This window comes from Delphinapterus leucas, chromosome X, assembly GCF_059928025.1.
Source record: "Delphinapterus leucas isolate spDelLeu-1000000601 "Yukka" chromosome X, BTC_Dleu_Yukka2, whole genome shotgun sequence".
NCBI classification, from domain to species: Eukaryota; Metazoa; Chordata; class Mammalia; order Artiodactyla; family Monodontidae; genus Delphinapterus; species Delphinapterus leucas.
The window spans coordinates 96758861-96777543 of record NC_143150.1 but is presented as its reverse complement, the minus strand read 5'-3'; the positions used below and the strand labels follow the sequence as shown (position 1 = coordinate 96777543).

General features: G+C 40.7%; 1 protein-coding gene across 6 annotated transcripts in view; it reads right to left on the bottom strand.

Annotated features, from left to right (window-relative positions):
* Nucleotides 1–18683, bottom strand: part of MED14 (mediator complex subunit 14) — a 77045-nt gene that overhangs the window by 25980 nt on the left and 32382 nt on the right. For all 6 annotated transcript variants that reach the window (XM_089904616.1, XM_089904615.1, XM_022556320.2 and 3 more), the window contains 9 exons: nucleotides 16225–16384; nucleotides 12393–12587; nucleotides 11868–12002; nucleotides 9411–9487; nucleotides 3976–4136; nucleotides 3743–3889; nucleotides 2585–2676; nucleotides 1141–1293; nucleotides 331–600 (listed from right to left, as the gene is read on the bottom strand). In XM_089904616.1, the coding sequence (XP_089760742.1) occupies nucleotides 331–600; nucleotides 1141–1293; nucleotides 2585–2676; nucleotides 3743–3889; nucleotides 3976–4136; nucleotides 9411–9487; nucleotides 11868–12002; nucleotides 12393–12587; nucleotides 16225–16384 (1390 nt within the window). The remainder of the gene's footprint in view (nucleotides 1–330; nucleotides 601–1140; nucleotides 1294–2584; nucleotides 2677–3742; nucleotides 3890–3975; nucleotides 4137–9410; nucleotides 9488–11867; nucleotides 12003–12392; nucleotides 12588–16224; nucleotides 16385–18683) is intronic.

Genomic DNA, 18683 nt, shown 5'->3' with positions numbered 1-18683 from the left:
AAAGCTTTTCAACATTCACTGATAAAGACTACTTTTAAAGTTCCTTGAAGCTCCAAAGAGCAAATAGGACTCTCTTTAGTATCTTCACTCATTACACGGTAAGGAAATAAAAGGAAGGACATCTTATCATTTCATATACCTAGGCACAGCACTTTACCAGGAGTTCTAGCTCCTTCAGAATGAAGTTGCAGAGATGATGAATTAACATGGCTACTCATTAAATTTAAACAGGAATTTGTTGCTTTTCCCCCCCGTTATTTCCCCCTCGAAGGAACTGTTTTAGAGATCACATTTATGTTTACTAATGCTGTAAACACTGAAGTCCATTACCTTGAGTCCTGGTGCAGGATAAAAACCTTCAACTAACTTGCTATTATCAAAAAGACTATAGGCCCCATCGCGTATTGCCACAACGCCTCGACTCCGGCAGTATATATCAATGCAATACATGTTCCTGAAGGCCAGTCTGATGTGGGTGGACGACTGCGGCAGGATGGAGAAGCACTGGTAGGCAGTGTTGGTTCTCTGGGTCAAGCCCAACATCGGCACAGTGGGCAGTTTGTTGATGGCATTCAATGGAGCCTGAGTATCAAACAGTACCTACAAGGAACAAATGCAGTGAGAGCATCCAGTTTCTGCTAAAACCTCAGAATTTTCAACGTAAAATCGTCACAAATGAGACAATGTCCTTCTGGCACATTCCATAAAGACTTTCGTCGTTAAAGACAAGTTAAGTCCACATGATTTTTTTTTTTTAGTTAAGGGTACTTTAATTAATTAATTAATTAATTTTTGGCTGTGTTGGGTCTTCGTTTCTGTGCAAGGGCTTTCTCTAGTTGTGGCAAGCGGGGGCCACTCTTCATCGCAGTACGCGGGCCTCTTACTGTTGTGGCCTCTCTTGTTGCAGAGCACAGGCTCCAGATGCGCAGGCTCAGCAGTTGTGGCTCACGGGCCCAGCTGCTCCGCGGCATGTGGGATCCTCCCAGACCAGGGCTCAAACCCGTGTCCCCCGCATTAGCAGGCAGATTCTCAACCACTGCGCCACCAGGGAAGCCCCCAAGTCCACATGATTTTTTGAGGAGTTTTACACGAGACACTAACACTGGGTCTTATTTTTAAATAGAAAATGAACTTAATTACCTGTAATAATTGAACCACATTTGGTGTTTTGTTGAACATTTCTTGAAGCTGATGGAGAATGGTATTGTGACAGTTACTGCATCCTGAGTTTGGACCAACAGTTCCCAAAGAAATGTGAAATTTCTGATGTATGGAATTCCACTGGATACTAATCTAAATCAAAGAGATTACATGTTTCAGAAACCGAGAAAGGAACGGAGTCAATCAGAAGAAAAAATAATGTTTAAACAGTAAGGCAAAATGCCAAAGATCGAAATGAGGTCTTTTTTGGAAGCAACTCATGAGACCCTGTCAACTGCAGATGTGCTGTCCCTATGGACATTCACTTAGTATGTGTGTGTTAGACAGCCCACTTCTACTAAATAAAACAGAAAGAGAAGGTGCTAAAGAAAAAATTTTGATTAAACTTTATTTGAAAATTGTCATTGTTTCTTATTTTTCCATTTTCTCTTGAATGGAATAAGAGTCACCCCCTAGGTGAGTACCGTATTAAAGGGAAAAGGAAGCCAGCCCCAACAGATGCCACCTTCAGTTAACAGATTTTAAAACACTCAAGTAATTTCTGATATTACTTTATGTGGAAGAGTCCAGAAAGAAGCTAGCTGGCTGAATTTATATACTAAATTTCTAGGACTTTACATATGGGGTGGGGAAAAAAAAAGAAACTACAGATTATGGGGAATACCTTCAAGATTAATACAGGATCAGATAATGTTAACAACCATGTGACTAAAAGCACAGACATACCACACTGTTCAAGACCATTCACATATAATCTTCATTATAGTAATCACGCTGCTAAGCAGATTTGAAACCAGTGAAGAAAAAAAACCCCATAAATACCAAAAGTATATTACCTTGCCCAAAACTCTTCAAGAATACACACTCCAAAGAGGGTATAGTTTTTGTTTTCAATTTTAAAGAGTTAAGCGTTATAGTATATTTTTTTATCAACAAAGTATTTAAAATTTACCATTTTACCCCTAATTTTTACTTGAACCCTCAATTATTTCAAGAAAGTTTTCATAATTTTTGAGTTTTTAAAGATATATGAGAGGAACTTTAGTTTTTTGGGGTTTCTTTTGTGCACCCCACCCCCCCACCCCGCCAAGCGGACACCCCGAGACCCCTGGAAACCCCTCTGACCTCCACTCACCGTTGCCAAAACGCCCCAATCCCCACAAACGGAGTGTTTAACCCGTCCAGGGAACCCCCTCGCCTACGCTTCGCACTCAGGCAATCCCCACCCCCTCTGAAGAGGTGGAGCCCCTCCTGGGGATTCCACCCCAAGTCCCCCACAGGAGTCATCTCCACCAGCCAGGCGGCTTCTCCGCCTCCTCCTCGCAGCTGCCGCCGTCGCTGGGAACCCCCACAGCTCCTCCCGCTCCCGCCCCCACCACCCCATCCCCGAGGAACTTTAGTTTTAATTAATTCATAGACTTACTGAACTTCCCTTGGTGGTTCCATAACACAAGATAAGTTTTCGGTAATTATAAACACGAACTTCTGAGAAAATGTTTAGATGAGTGGGTATGTCTAAACAGAAAGAAAACAAGTTTAAGATTATACATATGAAATTTTAAAATATATATTTGAAAAAGAGAGCATCTTGGCAATAGTATATGCCTAGATAGAAAGGTCTCTGTATATATAACTTAGTTTAAAAAAAAAAAAAAAGAAAGGAAAAAAGATAGTAACAGCATAAATAGGTAGTAGGGCTTCCCTGGTGGCGCAACAGTTAAGAATCTGCCTGCCAATGTAGGGAACAGGGGCTCGAGCCCTGGTCCGGGAAGATCCCACATGCCGCGGAGCCACTAAGCCCATGCGCCACAACTACTGAGCCTGCGCTCTAGAGCCTGCGAGCCATAACTACTGAGCCTGCACGCCTAGAGCCCGTGCTCCACAACAAGAGAAGCCACCGCAATGAGGAGCCCGCGCACCGCAACGAAGAGTAGCCCCCACTCGCCGCACCTAGAGAAAGCCCACGCGCAGCAATGAAGACACAACGCAGCCAAAAATAAATTTAAAAAAGAAAAATTTCTTGAAAAGAAAAAAAAAAGCTGAAAGTATTTCTAATAGTTTACTTAGTTGGTTGACAATAGTAATAAGAAGAAATAAATAAATAGGTAGTAGGCTTCAATTTCCATTTCAACAAAAGGGGGCCAGGGCAGGGGCGGAGATGTACTGAAGCAGTACAGCATAGTGGTTTATGGGTTCCAATTCCAGCTCTGCCCTTTGCTAGCTACGTGAACCTCAGCAAGTTTCTTTAAGTCTCTGTGACTTGTTTTCTTCATTTGTGAAATGAGGGATGATAAATTACCTCATAGGGTGACTGTGAGGAGTGAATGAGTTAATACAAGCGTTTATTACATTGTGTGGCACACAGTAAACTCTCAATAAGCACTATTATTATAATCTGGTATACCTGTGTGTTAAAATTTCTCAATATATACGAATCATCACAGTGGCTGTCTCTCGGGGATAGACTGACGATTTTTTTTTTTTTTTTTACAATGTGCATGGTTTCACTTCCTCAGTTAAAAAAGGCAGTGGCGGATGCTTCCCCCCTCCCTCCGCACCAAAGGAAGATTATCACTTGTACCTGGTAGAGAACGTGCAAATTCCAACACACACTCATATAATCGTGCAATGCTATTCCAGTCATTAAGGAACATTTCAACCACTTTTCTACCACCAACAGGTTCAGACAACAGGTTTTCATATGTCAGATAAACATGCCGGGATGGTCCTACAGATTAAAAGAAAAGACTAATAGTAATCAATACAAAAAACAACCCAGAAATATGCAAAGACAAAGTGTGTGAAGCATCTCACCTTGCTCCCTGGTAGAAGTGCCATTAAGTGGACAATTTGCAAACACTAACTCTGCCACCCAGGTGCGGTTATTTCTACCTTGTAATCGGAAAGTGCAATCGAGAAGAGAGCGGTCCAGAGCCTTTTGGGTTTCCTCATTTACACCCTTACAGGGAGGAATTCTGGTGATGAAAGACAGCATATGAAGTGTACTTCATATCACAGGAAGACAAAAGCACAATCTACACAATGACAGGCAGGGTATCATATTAGAGCTTTGGTTCAAAGTCCACTACTAGGCACCTTCTGCAAGAGAAGGAAACAATTCACAGCAGTTAATAGCATTTAACCCACTTCCATTCATATCAATATGGATTAGGACTCTCATTTTAACAGTGATGCTCGCCTTCATCCTTAATCTTGTTATTAGAAAAGACCCCAATTTCTCAGAAAATCAAAGATACTGGCTTTCTATGAAATCTACCTAGAACATCCTCAAGGAAAAGCTAAGGAGAACAAAATATTTTTAAGACCACTCTTTGAAGTCAGGATGACACAGCGAAAAGAACAAGGGCTTTGGAGCAAGGGACCTGCATTCTAATTCTGACTCAGCCACATTCAACCTCTCTGAATTGCAGTTTCGCAACTATAAAATGGAGATAAATAATTACCTTATGGGTCTCTGATTTTAAAACATGACAAAACATATATATAAAGTACTTATGGTGGCTGATACAGCAGGTATTCATATATGTTAGTTTCTCCTTGCAGTAAAACCAAGTCTTGATCACTGACTGCCATGACAAAATTTCAGGTTCGTTATCTCCCCCCGCCTTCTCCCCTCCTCCTCTGTAGAGGTAACTCACTGTGATGGAGCTACACATGTATCAACTCATTTAACATACATACTGTCACTTATATATACCACATATACAAGAGGAATGTATTAGCTTCGGTGTCTTAAAATACCCATCTCCTGCAACTTTATGAACTATCTTATTTGTCATAAAACATGATGAGGTAATATATTTTGGCTGTTTTTTCAGTAATGGATGAAATAATGAGATAATATTTAATTACACATTATCCTTTAACTCACAGGGAAGGTGAGTTAATTATCAGACTTGGTATAATAATTATCAAAATCTAAGCAAAAAACAACAAATATAACTAGAAATATGGAATTTTGGTTCAGGCCTCTCATTCAGATATAACACCTAGACCAGGTTTTCTCAGGGTCGGCAATACTGACATCCTGGGCTGCAGAATTCTTTGCTGTGGAGGGCTATCCTGTGCAGGTTATCCTACCTTGGCCTCTACCTACCAGCTGCCAGTAGCACCTCCCACCCCTTCTTCTCAGTTAATGAGAACCAAAAATATCTCCAAACATTGCTCAATGTTCCCTGGCAGGGAACACTGCCCTGAGGTTGAGAACCACTGACCTAGAATAAACAATTTAAGAGAGAAAAAAGAGACAGAGATTGTATATGGTAAAAAATAAAATCTGTAGGGGGAAAGAAAGCTATCCAGGTTGCATAAAAATAGAATTAATGTACTGAAATTTTCTAAGTAAATTAAAAATTCCACCACAGCTTGTTTTAAATGTACACGTTTGGGCTTCCCTGGTGGCGCAGTGGTTGAGAGTCCGCCTGCCGATGCAGGGGACACGGGTTCGTGCCCCGGTCCGGGAAGATCCCACATGCCGCGGAGCGGCTGGGCCCGTGAGCCATGGCCGCTGAGCCTGCGCTCCGCAACGGGAGAGGCCACAACAGTGAGAGGCCCGTGTACCGCAAAAAAAAAAAAAAAAAAAAAAAAAGTACAGGTTTTAAAGTTTTTTCAAAAGTTAATATTTCATACTACATACTTGTTATCACTCACTACCAAGAAGATTCTGTCCAACATTACTTGGGGTAGTTATTATAGAAATCGCATACACTGCACATATGCTTCGAACTTCGGGTATACTGAGGACTTTTGCCTGCCCTTACCCCTCAAAATGTACCTCTAACCCACAGTAGTTATAAAGCAGCCAATTCAGATAGATTTTTTAAATCCTGAGTTTGAAAATATAAATGCAGTACATTATCCTTCTTTCACATAAAGCAGGTATTTCATGAAATCCATCTGGTTAGAAAACGAACACATAGAAGTCAGCATGTTTTGAAGTAAGAATTAAGTAAGACTCCTTCCAATTTATGTTCTCAGGGACAACACGACCCTGAAAATGCATTCTATGTCACTTTCTTAATCTGTGATACCGATGTAATTGGCTTTATTTCAAGGAACCTGCAAAATATCTACTTGCTTTTAAGGTTATACATGTAACAGAGAGAAATAACAATAACTTTAATCCTCCCTGCATGATCATGTGAGGTGGAAAAAAACAAAACAAAACAGGTTCCCCCAAAAGGAAACCTGACAAAATCATTACAAACACAAAATACTATTATTTAATACATTTGCCAAAAATTAAGAACTGAGGAAGATGTTCCCCGGACAATGGATTTAACATATCTGAAAATTTCTATCATTTCAAAAAAGTTTTTTGATCTAAACAGCTACTTCTGACTGATTTTTCTCCTGTAATTCTGAATACTGAACAAATTTAGAAAGTAAGCTCTGGTCTTCTAGGGCAGATGTGTATCAGCACTGCTCCTTCTCCGCCATCACGTGCTGCGTGTCAGTTTCGTTCTGAGGGATTTTACAAACATGAGTAACCACGTTATGTCCCCACAGTGCAAAAGTGGGGAGGAAGATCACTGAAAGTGCTAGTAAAAGCAGCACAACTGCACCTACAAGGAAAGTGGGGTGGATTTTATATAGATTGCACGTGCATATGCAGAAGGACTCAGTCGCATAGCTGACAAGCCGAGTCACACAACTTGCAAAAAAGAGCTGGGCCTGTGCACTACTTGCATAAGCTACCAGAGGCAAACGAATCACGAGATGAAAAAACCTTGTGGGCGTGGCTGGAGGACCAGCACCACTGCCCATTACTGTAATGTTAGTTCAGGAGAGGGTGGAAAGTTTGCCCAAGAGCTCAAAACAAGGCACTGCGAGCATGCTGCTCTTGAGACTGAGCAGTGGGATCAAGGCTCTTGAGTTTGCACAAGGCAACAGGCCCATGAACCAGAGCAGTCTAAGGTGTTTACCATATTTTCAGAGATACAGCAAGGAGGCCTGCTCAACAGATTTTCAAGGAGATAAGCTGAACAAGAACAGAACATATTTTTTAGCAAAGAGGAGAAAACTATGCTCAATTTTAAAGCTTTGAAGTCATACTCCCATTTAATATGACTATACCTAGGACTAAATGCTTAAAAGAAGAGCTTCTGAAGATTAAATGAATTAGAGCAATTACTTACTAATTATAATTAGATCTATCCCAGATTTTAATTTAATAAAATCATATTTAGACATTTATTATTTTTTCCTTCCCCCGATAACGGACAGCTTGTACCAAACAGATCTCTTTATCCATTTCTATATATTTTCCTTTTAAGTTTTAAATAAAGAAAACAATAGCCAGGATATAGTAAAGACTTTCTCAAAAATTATTGTCAAATGAAGATTAAAAAATATGAAGTGCTTCCTCTCCACGTAAGGACTATAATGAATTCTCTTGAGTTCAAGAATAAAGGGGACTGAAATTTCTTTTGTAAAAATGCCGAGAGCAAGGTATTTTAAGATTCTTGCAAAACATGAAAAATATAACTAAGAGAATAGAACACAAATGTTATCATCTATTAATCTACAGTTGTCAAAAAGAGTAAAAAGAAAAAAACCCTATACTTTAGGCAGAAGTAATATAAAACCAAAGGCAAATTAATTACAAGTTTTACATTTTCCTTTTGATGTCTATTCTAAGACCAGCTCTCTCCCCAGAAAGCTTTTTGTGGAGATGGCATTAAGGTAACCAGGCAGGGCAGCTATTCTAGTTCTTCAACTCTTTATCTAACGTGAGCACCATGACACATGGGTGGAGTGCACGCTATCTGCGAGTCCTTCCCACCTTCCACAGGGCAAATTGATTCCCAAGTAACAAAAATTAAAGCCCCGCTGGCTCAAATTGCAGAGCCGCCATGTCTTGGCAGACAGGAATTCAATAAATAAAAATTGCTTCTATGATTTATATTATTAAGCAACGTCTAATAAACAATACAAATGTCCAAAAAAGAAAACTGCTTTGTGCACCAAAAAGGGTGATCTCTTAAATGGCATTCTAGCTTTGCAAGTCCATCCTGGTCACCTTATAAATCACACACGCTGCCTTAGTTTTCCCTCTAAGCATCCTTTGGCCCCCTTGTCCTCTACCCGTTTAGAACCAAGCCCGCTGCCCATCTCCCTCTGCGTGCTCTTTCCCGGTGATCTAAGGTACTACCCCAGCTCAATTACTTTCACCTTGGTACCGACTCATTTACTTCTCTTGCCCAGACCAGTCACCTGGGCTTGAGACACAACCCTGCCTGCCCAAAGGGATGTCTAGGCACCTCAAACTTAGCAAAGCCCCTTCAAACTCACATCTTCGGTCCCGTCTTGGAAAACATCACTGTCATCCATCATTTGCCCAGGATAAAACTAAGAGTTATCTTTGCCACCTTCTCCTCTTTCTCACCTTCGACATCAATCTAATCACCAACCCCTTAAGATTTCATCCCCTAAGTCCTTATGGAACTTTCTCTGGTCCAAGCTACTAAGAACTCTTGTGTGAACCATTTCAGCAACTAGTTTTGCTACTTCAGTCTTGTTCCCCTATCAGGGTGAGCTTTCAAAAACACCTATCTAATGATGTCAGTTTCTGCTTAAAATCATCTGATGGCTTCTCACTGCCATTGTGGTAAAGTCTAAATTCCTTAAGGACACTTACAAAGACCCTACAGGATCTGACCCCTTCCTGCTCACGTCTCTAGGTTCATCTCTCCTAACTCCTGCCACGCCCAACTTCCTTCAGTTCCAGGATGCCGAGCTTTCTCTTCCCTCTAAGCCTTCATTTTCGCAGTTATTCCTTCTGGTTAGGGGTGCCCACTCCCATTCTAGCTCCCTTTCCTCTGGCTAATTCTCACCTCTCCTTCAGTCTACGTACAACTGGTACTTCCTCAGGGATACCCTTCCTGACTTCTGAACTGGCCCAGATCCCCCTGCTATGTGAACCCACAGCATCCTGAAGGGCCCTTTCAGAATTCAAGGCTGACACATACTCACACTCAGTAAACACCTGTTGAATGAATGAAAGATAAGCCAGAGGAAAGACATCCTAAAATACCAAGTGCTGCTGGATCTCCACTTGGCAGGTGAAAGAGAACGAACGCTCCCCCAGACTAGTAATTCCATGCAGAAATCTGTGACATCCGCAGGTTCTGAACTCGGCTTTATGCTGACTCACGGAAGGAGAGGGGCAGCACTGGCAGTGTGGCTGCAGTGTGTGGCACCAAGTCAGACACGTGACAGGGACTTACTTCAATAAGCGAATCGCATGACTGAAGCCATCACCTTCCATTTGCACTCCTTGATGTGGAATCTCCAGATTGGACAGCTGAAAACAGAAAAGCACAGTTATGTCAGACCACCAATTTTACAAAGGAAACTACCTTTTCTAAGTACTACTGTCTCTATTCTCATGGCATCTGTACTAGGGTCACTCTGTCCCAAAGTGACAACGTATTAGGCATGAGCATTGTGCCCCCATCATCCGATTTCCTGGGAAACCAAATAAGGCTGGTTTTCTTGTGTGATTCAATTATGTTTGTTTGAAAACAAAGTTCGAGTCATAGCCACATCTCATATTTAATCACAAACAATATTTTTCCGTTTATAACTTTTCTGGAATACATTTTTATTTTTAACAACTATTTCCTCCGTGAAACCCAAGAAGAAAAGATTTCCACTTTATGCATTTACCCAGTGAGATATCATTCCCAATTGGAGGATTCAGTAAATGAGTTAAAAAGATAAATGCAGGGATAGTGCCTGAGACCTTATCAGTGGAACTACAGGTTATTTGGGTATGCCAGGAAGTCATCTGATCTAGCAAAGAAATGCTTGCCTTCAGCACATATTCCCAGGTCTTCTCTGACAGAGTATTTATTTATTTATACCCACCTTGTTCCAGAAAGGATTTAAAGCAGCCCTAAGCATTTCACTGAGCCCTGCTCTTTGGGCCTGGGAAGAGCAGAGGTTTAGGAAAATAGCTGCTGACCAAATAGGCAGGAGGGGTCCAGATTCAAAAGGAAGCAAAGTGTGGGAGGGCTTCTCTTCTATGGATCAGAAATATAAACATTCCTGGTAAGACTAGATTTAGTTATTCACATCTTAATATAAATTACTTTAAGCAGAAAATGTGCTTGCTTTTACCTTTAACATATCTTTTTCATTGAGAGAAGAAAAAGTTAAGTTTTTAAGAGCTTGACTGAGTTCAGTAGACTACTACAGAATGTTACATGGCCTATGTGTGCAACAGGTATAGGAGCACAGGGAAGGGGGACAGAGGCCATATGCCTACAGGTGTCTATAGGGACACTACGAAGACACAAGCTTTTGCAACTTCTAGCCTGTGGGTAATGGGGAAGACAGCAGACAATGAATGAGGCATTACACTGCCCCTGGGCATCATGTAGCCTCCCTTCCCACTGCAAGGGAGTAACTGAATGACATTCATGTAACCAATCCACATGGCACGATGAAAAAGCCCAACACCACAGTTAAGTAGATACAAGCACGGACACCGCACAGTTTTGGAGCTTTGGCCAGTTCCCAGACAAGAGGACATCCGTCAAGCTTACAGTTCTAGCAGCGGGGACGTTGTGGACATAAGTATCTACTTTAGCCTATTTCTGGGCTTGGATTTTCTGGGCTACTGCTGCTCCTCACAATTTCACACCTTATTCTCGGCCTTCAGATCCCAAAACCCTATAAAGCAGCGGTTGGCATACAACAGCTCATGGGCCAAATCCAGCCACTGCCTGTTTTGGTAAATAAAGTTTTGCTGGAACACAGCCACACTCATTTGTTTAAATATCAACTATGGCTGGCTCACACTACAACAGCAGATTTGAAAAGCTGTAATAAAAGACTATGACCCACAAAGGCTTAAAATGTTTACCATCTGGCCCTTTATAGAAAAAGTCTGTTGATTCCTGCTCTAAAGAATCAAAATGTTTTCAACAAGTCTTCCCAAGACCACCATCATCAGCCCAACTGAAATAATCCATTTCCATGTTTCTAGGTCTCTTCTTCATTCCCCAAAATTTACAGAGGGGAGGAGTCGCACAGAAAGTAAAACTTTAAACTGGAGGGAAATAATTAAGGTTTTGATGTGTTACTTTTAAGGGCTGCCAATCCTTGGCCAAAGCCCTTTTTGGAAATACAAAAATGCAGGTTCTGTTACCTCCCTTTACTTTCATGTTTGGGGATCATGCTGGATATCACGATTGTGTACTCTTGAAAGACACTAACTCTGCATAAGTCTATTGCTTCTTCCATAGGAAAAGAGTAAAAATTTAGTTTAATATTCTTTCTGACCTGCTTCTCAGGAAGGAACCCAATTTTATTAGTGAGCAATATGTACAGCTTCACCCACTGAAAAATGAGCCACCCCTTTATCAACTACCCATCTCTAAAAGGGTAAATAATGCTCCTAAGAGGTATACAAGTAAGATGTTAATTCTCAAAAGTTGTCTTTTTTTTTTTTAAACTAGAAGAATTTACTTTCCATTTCCACAAAGAACAGAAGGCCCACAATTTGGAACCAGAGAGATGAAATAATTTAAGTCATGTTTTGCATGTATACCATGAGATGCTGTGATTTCAACCCCACCCCTCCCAAAATATACAAGTGATCACAACCATCTGGTTCTAATGGAATTCATGTAGCTTTAGCAAGGCATTTAAAAATTACTTAGAGTACCCCAAATTACCTCCAACCGAAGTCCTACAAATGGCATATTTGTATCACACATAGCAACAAAGTGAGCTAGAACTTTATTGAAGGCACACATTTCTCCTGATCGTTTGGTTTTCTTGGGTTCTACTGGACACAGATCATCAGACAACTAGAATTTAAGTAAAGAACACAAGTGGGTAAAAAAAAGTACATGTGATGCAATTAGTTAAGGCAGTTGTACTACTATAACAAAAGTCAAGGTTAACCAAAACAAATGTTAATTCATTCAACAAATATTTACTGAGCAAATATTGACCTAAACGCTGGAAATTTAGTAGTAAATATTATGTATTTAACAAGCTGTCTTTTGGAAAATGGTATATAATTATTAATTAAGAGAGAAACATTTGCAAGAATACATAGACATTTGTTACCTAAACCTTATTGCTGCTCAGTCTCTTAAAAACCATACCAAATTCTTTCCCATTTAAAAATGGTTAAAGAGCACAGCAAAGTTCATACACGCAAACCCTGTGCTCATTTCTGTATGTGATCATACCTTGCGCTTGGTACTGCTTCTAGGCTGTTTCCCGTTTTTTGTACGATAAACTAATTCCTGGATGTTTTCCTTGAACTGCTGCAGCAGGAGGGCCACGACAGGGCTGTCTTCACGATCTGCAGCATTCACAGACATGAAGTAGTACTTGTATGACAGCTGTGTGGGTTTATTGGGAACTTCCAACATCTCCACAACCTAAAAAGGCCCCAAATCAGAAATGAGTCTCAGAGACATAACTGATAAGTGTTGGATATTTTCCTCCTTATATCAAGTAGGGCTCAGAATTATATACCTAATGTGGATGCCTTTTTTCTTTAAACAAGGACAAATCAGTCATGATCTCAAAAAAAAAAAGGCACTGCAATTAAATATGTAATTTGTTTTCTAAAAAAATAGATCAGGCTAAAGAACAATGATAAAAGTAAATGCAACCATAAACTAGAGCAAATGGAACATTTAGACTATCAGCATTAAGTGTTCTTGAATTCATACCTTAGCTTATAAATTGAAAACATTTTCTGCTTAAGTCCAGCAGGTCTTCTAGATTTTCTAGAATAGTATCTATTATAAATTGCCCTGCTGTCTCTCTTAACCAATGAAACAGCCTAAGAATTCCACTCTTATGGCAGAGGAAAAATGACAACTACCTCTCATACTTGGAAGCATATAAAAATAAACTCTGATTTTTCAACTGAAATATACAGTCACTGTGAGGAAAATAACATCAACAGTAGTTAACTCTGATATAGAGCTTACTGTGTGCCACGTACTGTCCTAAGTACTTGACAGATGTTAACACATTTAATCCTCCTAAAAACTCTATGAAGTAGGGATTCTTATCTTCATTTTTCTGATAAAGAAACTGAGGCACAAAAAAGTTAGGTTAATTGCCCAAGGTCTCAGAGCTGAGAAGTGATATGTTTTGATCCTAGAAGTCTGGATCCAGAGACCTTGCTCTTACTCACTATAACAGCTTACTATTTTCAAGGTCTACCTAAAACTTAAGAAAAGTCCCCTAAATACTTTAAGAAGTGAGAGAAATGAATGCCATTGGACAAGGCTCTTGACCAACACATACTTTTATGTCTCTGTTCCTGCCTCCCTTCTCTCCACCTCCTCCTCCCCACACACTCTCTTCAGGAAATTGTTTGGTCAACACGTAAGCATAAACGCTGAGGCACCTGAGGAAATGGAAGGATTAAAAGTAAAATGGAACTTCACTAAAGCTATACGGATGGCAAATCAGCACATGAAATGATATTCAACATCATCAGCCATCAGGGCAGCATAAATTAAGGCTACAATAAGATACCACTACACATCCATCAGAACGGATAACATTTTTTTTAAAGAAATTACTGTTGTGGTTTATGGGTTTTTTTAACTTATTAAGTTATTTATTTATTTTTGGCTGCGTTGGGTCTTCGTTGCTGCACGCGGGCTTTCTCTAGTTGTGGCGAACGGGGGCTTCTCTTCGTTGTGGTGTGCGGGCTTCTCATTGCGGTGGCTTCTCTTGTTGTGGAGCACGGGCTCCAGTAGTTATGGCACGCGGGCTCAGTAGCCGTGGCTCATGGGCTCTAGAGCGCAGGCTCAGCAGTTGTGGCTCACGGGCTTAGTTGCTCCGCAGCATGTGGGATCCTCCCAGACCAGGGCTCGAACCTGTGTCTTAACCACTGAGCCACCAGGGAAGTCCCGAATAGCTAACTTTTTAAAAAAAAAAATCACAATACCAAGTGCTGGCAAGAATTGCAGAGCAACTAGAACTCTCATGTATTGCTGGCAGGAATGCAAAATGGTCTGGCCACTTTGTTTTTTTTGTTTGTTTGTTTGTTTTGCGGTACGCGGGCCTCTCACTGTTGTGGCCTCTCCCGTTGCGGAGCACAGGCTCCGGACGCACAGGCTCAGCAGCCATGGCTCACGGGCCCAGCCGCTCCACGCCATGTGGGATCTTCCCGGACCAGGGCACGAACCCGTGTCCCCTGCATCGGCAGGCGGACCCCCAACCACTGCGCCACCAGGGAAGCCCTGGTCTGGCCACTTTGGAAAACAGTTTGGCAGCTTCTTATAAAGCTAAACATACACTTAGTGTATGACCCAACAATCCCACCTTTAGTTACTTATCCAAAAGAAAACTCATGTTCACAAAAAAATCTATATGCAAAGGCTTATAGCGGCTTTATTCACAATTGCCCCAAACTGGAAACAACCCAGATGGCCTTCAATGAGAGGCTGGTCAAACAAACTGTGATACATCCATACCATGGAATACTACTCAGCAATAAAAAGCATGAACTATCATATATACAACGATATGGATGAAAATCAAAGGCATTATGCTGAGTGAAAGAAACGAAACTGAAAGGCAAATCTACAGAGACAGAAAACAGGTCCATGGTCACTAGATGAGAGTGGGGGGAGGGTCTGATTATAGAGGAGAGCATGCGGGAGTTCCGGGGGATGATGGCAGTTACAAAACTGTATGCATTTTTTAAACTTCAGACACTAAAACATCTGAATTTTTACTGTATATAAATTATATCTCAATACAGCTGGCAAAAGTAAAATAGCAGAAAGACATTTAAAGGCAGGAAGACTTTCCTCTGTTCTTAATGTCCATGGTAGTTCTTCCCACTACTATGAACGTATCATCCTTAAGTGAGAAAGATGAAGGATGAAGAGTAGTATACATTCAGTTTTGGTCTAAACCATGAGAAACAAATTATTGCTTTATAGTAAATCACTAGTCACTGAAGCGTAAAGCCTGGCTTTTTGTTGATACTAAATAAGGTCAGAAAGTAATAAATCATAACCATTTAATTCTGTGTGTGGCTGGGTACAAAAGATCTTTGTGTGTTCATAGGTTTGATTATTATGTATATCATTTCATATGTAGGCCGGGCAGCTCACAGAGAACTGAAACAACAACCCTCTGTCACGTGCCAGATCTAGTCCCACAGCTGGTATTTTAGAATTCAGAAAAAAGTGAACTTCACATCAATGACAAACTTATTCATCGACATACGTAACCCTAACTTAAGATATATCAGGCTACCGTTTTATGACAGTATCTTTTAAAAGTACAGCTTAAAACCTTAAAAAAAATTCACTCCCATTACCTTCAACCAACAATCCTGAATTAAGTGGTTTCAAACACCTTAGAATCTTATCTAGAAATATCTACTTGGCAGACACAAAAATTTCTACAAGCAGGAAATATATTTATAAAATATATGAGTCCATATTTCAAACTCTTTCAAATTTTAACCAATTCAATGATCTCAAAGAAACTACTAGAAAACATTTGGAGTGTAAAAGGAATGAGGGTTTTACAGTGTACTGAAAGGTACATGCAATCAATAAAATGGATATATATGCCTTCAATCAATTAAGGATGAGAAAATAAAGCTACTTTAGTCAGCCATATTTAAAAGGCAGCGTTATGCAAGTTAACATTTGATTAAAGCCAAACAAGTTTATCTGACACCAAAACATCTCCAAACCTTCACAGTAGTTGCTTTCAAATTTTTTCTTACACAGAGATGCCTCATTCCAAGCAGAAACTAGGCCTCACTACAGGAGAGATCCTAGGGTGAGGGATAGGGGCATACCTTATATTCACCAACCCTGCCTAATCATTATATAATTTCTTACAGACATGATTTTCCTCTCTCCCTCATCCCTACCATCTCTCTCCCCTCTCCTGGGTTGAGAATCACCATACAAAATTCAAATATCCAATAAAATACATTTGCAAGTTAAACCAAACAAATTATTCAAGATACTAATAGAATTACTGAACTCGATCACCCAAATCACCCCTTTGCATACTTACAATGTAGTATTGTGGAAGACGGGTAAGTTTAATGAACAGCTTATTCTTAGAAAGGTTTCCAATAGGATGGGTTGAATAATTGGACAGCTGCAATGTTTCACTGCTTATTGTAGGCAAGTGCTTTATAGATTGTTTGCAACGCTGTTGTCCAAGCCAAAACCTTAAAAGAGATAATCCAAATCACAAAATCATAGACTTTTCTGATTAACTGTGTGCTACTGATTTATAAATAGATTAAAGACCACTAAGAAACCAATTAATATGAAATTTAACTGAACTAGTAAAAGGACACATGACCATAATGATGAATCATTCCTCTAGTTTTGTACTGGACTGTTAGTTCTAGTTCTAGTTTAAGGAGTTTAAACTGCAGTGTGAATGGATTTTAATTAATAAGGTAGAATTAACTAGTATTAAGGCTGAGACACTGTATCAGTTTACTAGAGGAGATGAAAGATTTCCTATGCTTTATAAGACAGCACAAACTAATCTCAACATCTTTTATAAAATGCCTGAAGTGTTTATAAAACAAAATAGAACAACAAACAGTAAGTATAAAAGTATCTCAGTTTTCTGGTATCACTGGAGATATTCAGTCCCAGTTTTTATACTGTGCATATAAAGTGACAGATATGCCTAGCAGGTGCCAGTAAGTGTTGCTTACCTTCTTGCCCGCTCTCTCAGTTAAGCCACCAGATTTCACTTTGATGCTTCTACTACAGTACTCCTCTTATTCCTTTTATCTGACTGTCTATCCTTGAGGCTAGGATACCATATAATATGTGAAAAAGGGATAAAATGATTGGCACACAAACTCTCACTGATCCACAATGAGACAACTCAAAAAATAAGAATACAAATACAGAAGCTTTTCATAGCAACATTAACAGTGCCACAACATCCAAGATCACGATCACTAGGCTTGCCTTGCATAACAGGGCACGGACCAGTTTGGATGTTGTTGCATTGTTGTGGTGAGCCGCATGTGATACAAAACATGTACTAGTCATGTGCAGTAAAACCATATTGAATAATATAATATTTTAAGGGCACTTTGTCAACTATTACCCCCCCAAAATGTATAGAATCTGGAAACTGCTTTTTCACCCTGAAAACCAAATTTAACTACAGCTTCACAGGATCAATTGCCACAACTATTAATAAAACAGTGAAAATAAATTTTTAAAATACACCAATACTTGCCTCACTCTGGGTGACAGTTAAAAACGAATATTCTGAACTTGCAAAAACTGCTTTCAGATCTCTACTTCCACTCTCATCAACATACCTTTGTGAGACTGGTATCTCTACTATGGATGTTATGTTTAAAAAAACCATGGAAACACCTGAGATACACATTACCTCCTGTGATTTTCGTCATCATCAATCCAACCGAGATTAATTACAACAAGCCAGAAACAAGCTCATTTGCCACATTAAAAATCTAAATCTATTACAAATGTAATATACATAAATTATAAATGTGTGAATAATACGTACAAGATATTCTTTCAAAGCATATATGGGATTGCTATTTCACTAAACTTTTTTTTTTTTTGCGGTACGCAGGCCTCTCACTGTTGTGGCCTCTCCCGTTCCTGAGGCGCAGGCTCAGCGGCCATGGCTCAAGGGCCCAGCCACTCTGCGGCATGTGCGATCTTCCCGGACCGGGACACGAACCCGTGTCCCCTGCATCGGCAGGTGGACTCTCAACCACTGCGCCACCAGGGAAGCCCTCACTCAACTTTTTTATTACCACTTTGTAGAAGGAAAAAAAAAAATTTGAGTGAGTTACGGGCGGAAGATGACGGAAGAGTAAGACTTGGAGATCACCTTCCTCCCCACAGATACATCAGAAATACATCTACACGTGCAACAACTCCTACAGAACACCTACTGAATGCTGGCAGAAGACCTCAGACCTCCCAAAAGGCAAGAAACTCCCCACGTACCTGGTTAAGGCAAAAGAAAAAAGAATAAACAGAGACAAAAGAATAGGGATGGGACCTGCACCAGTGGGAGGGAGCTGTGAAGGAGGAAAGGTTTCCACACACTAGGCAGCCCCTTCGTGGGCGGAGACTGCGGAAGCGGGGGAGCTTCGGGGCCCCGGAGGAGAGCGCAGCCACAGGGGTGCGGAGGGCAAAGCAGAGAGATTCCCGCACAGAGGATCAGTGCCGACCGGCACTCACCAGCCCGAGAGGCTCGTCTGCTCACCCGCTGGGGCGGGGGGGCTGGGAGCTGAGGCTCGGGCTTCGGTCAGAGCGCAGGGAGAGGGCTGGCGGCGTGAACACAGCCTGAAAGGGGCTAGTACAGCTAGCCGGGAGAGAGTCCGGGAAAAAGTCTGGAGCTGCCGAAGAGGCAAGAGACTTTTTCTTCCCTCTTTGTTTCCTGGTACACGAGGAGAGCGGATTAAGAGCGCTGCTTAAAGGAACTCCAGAGACGGGTGCGAGCCGCGGCTA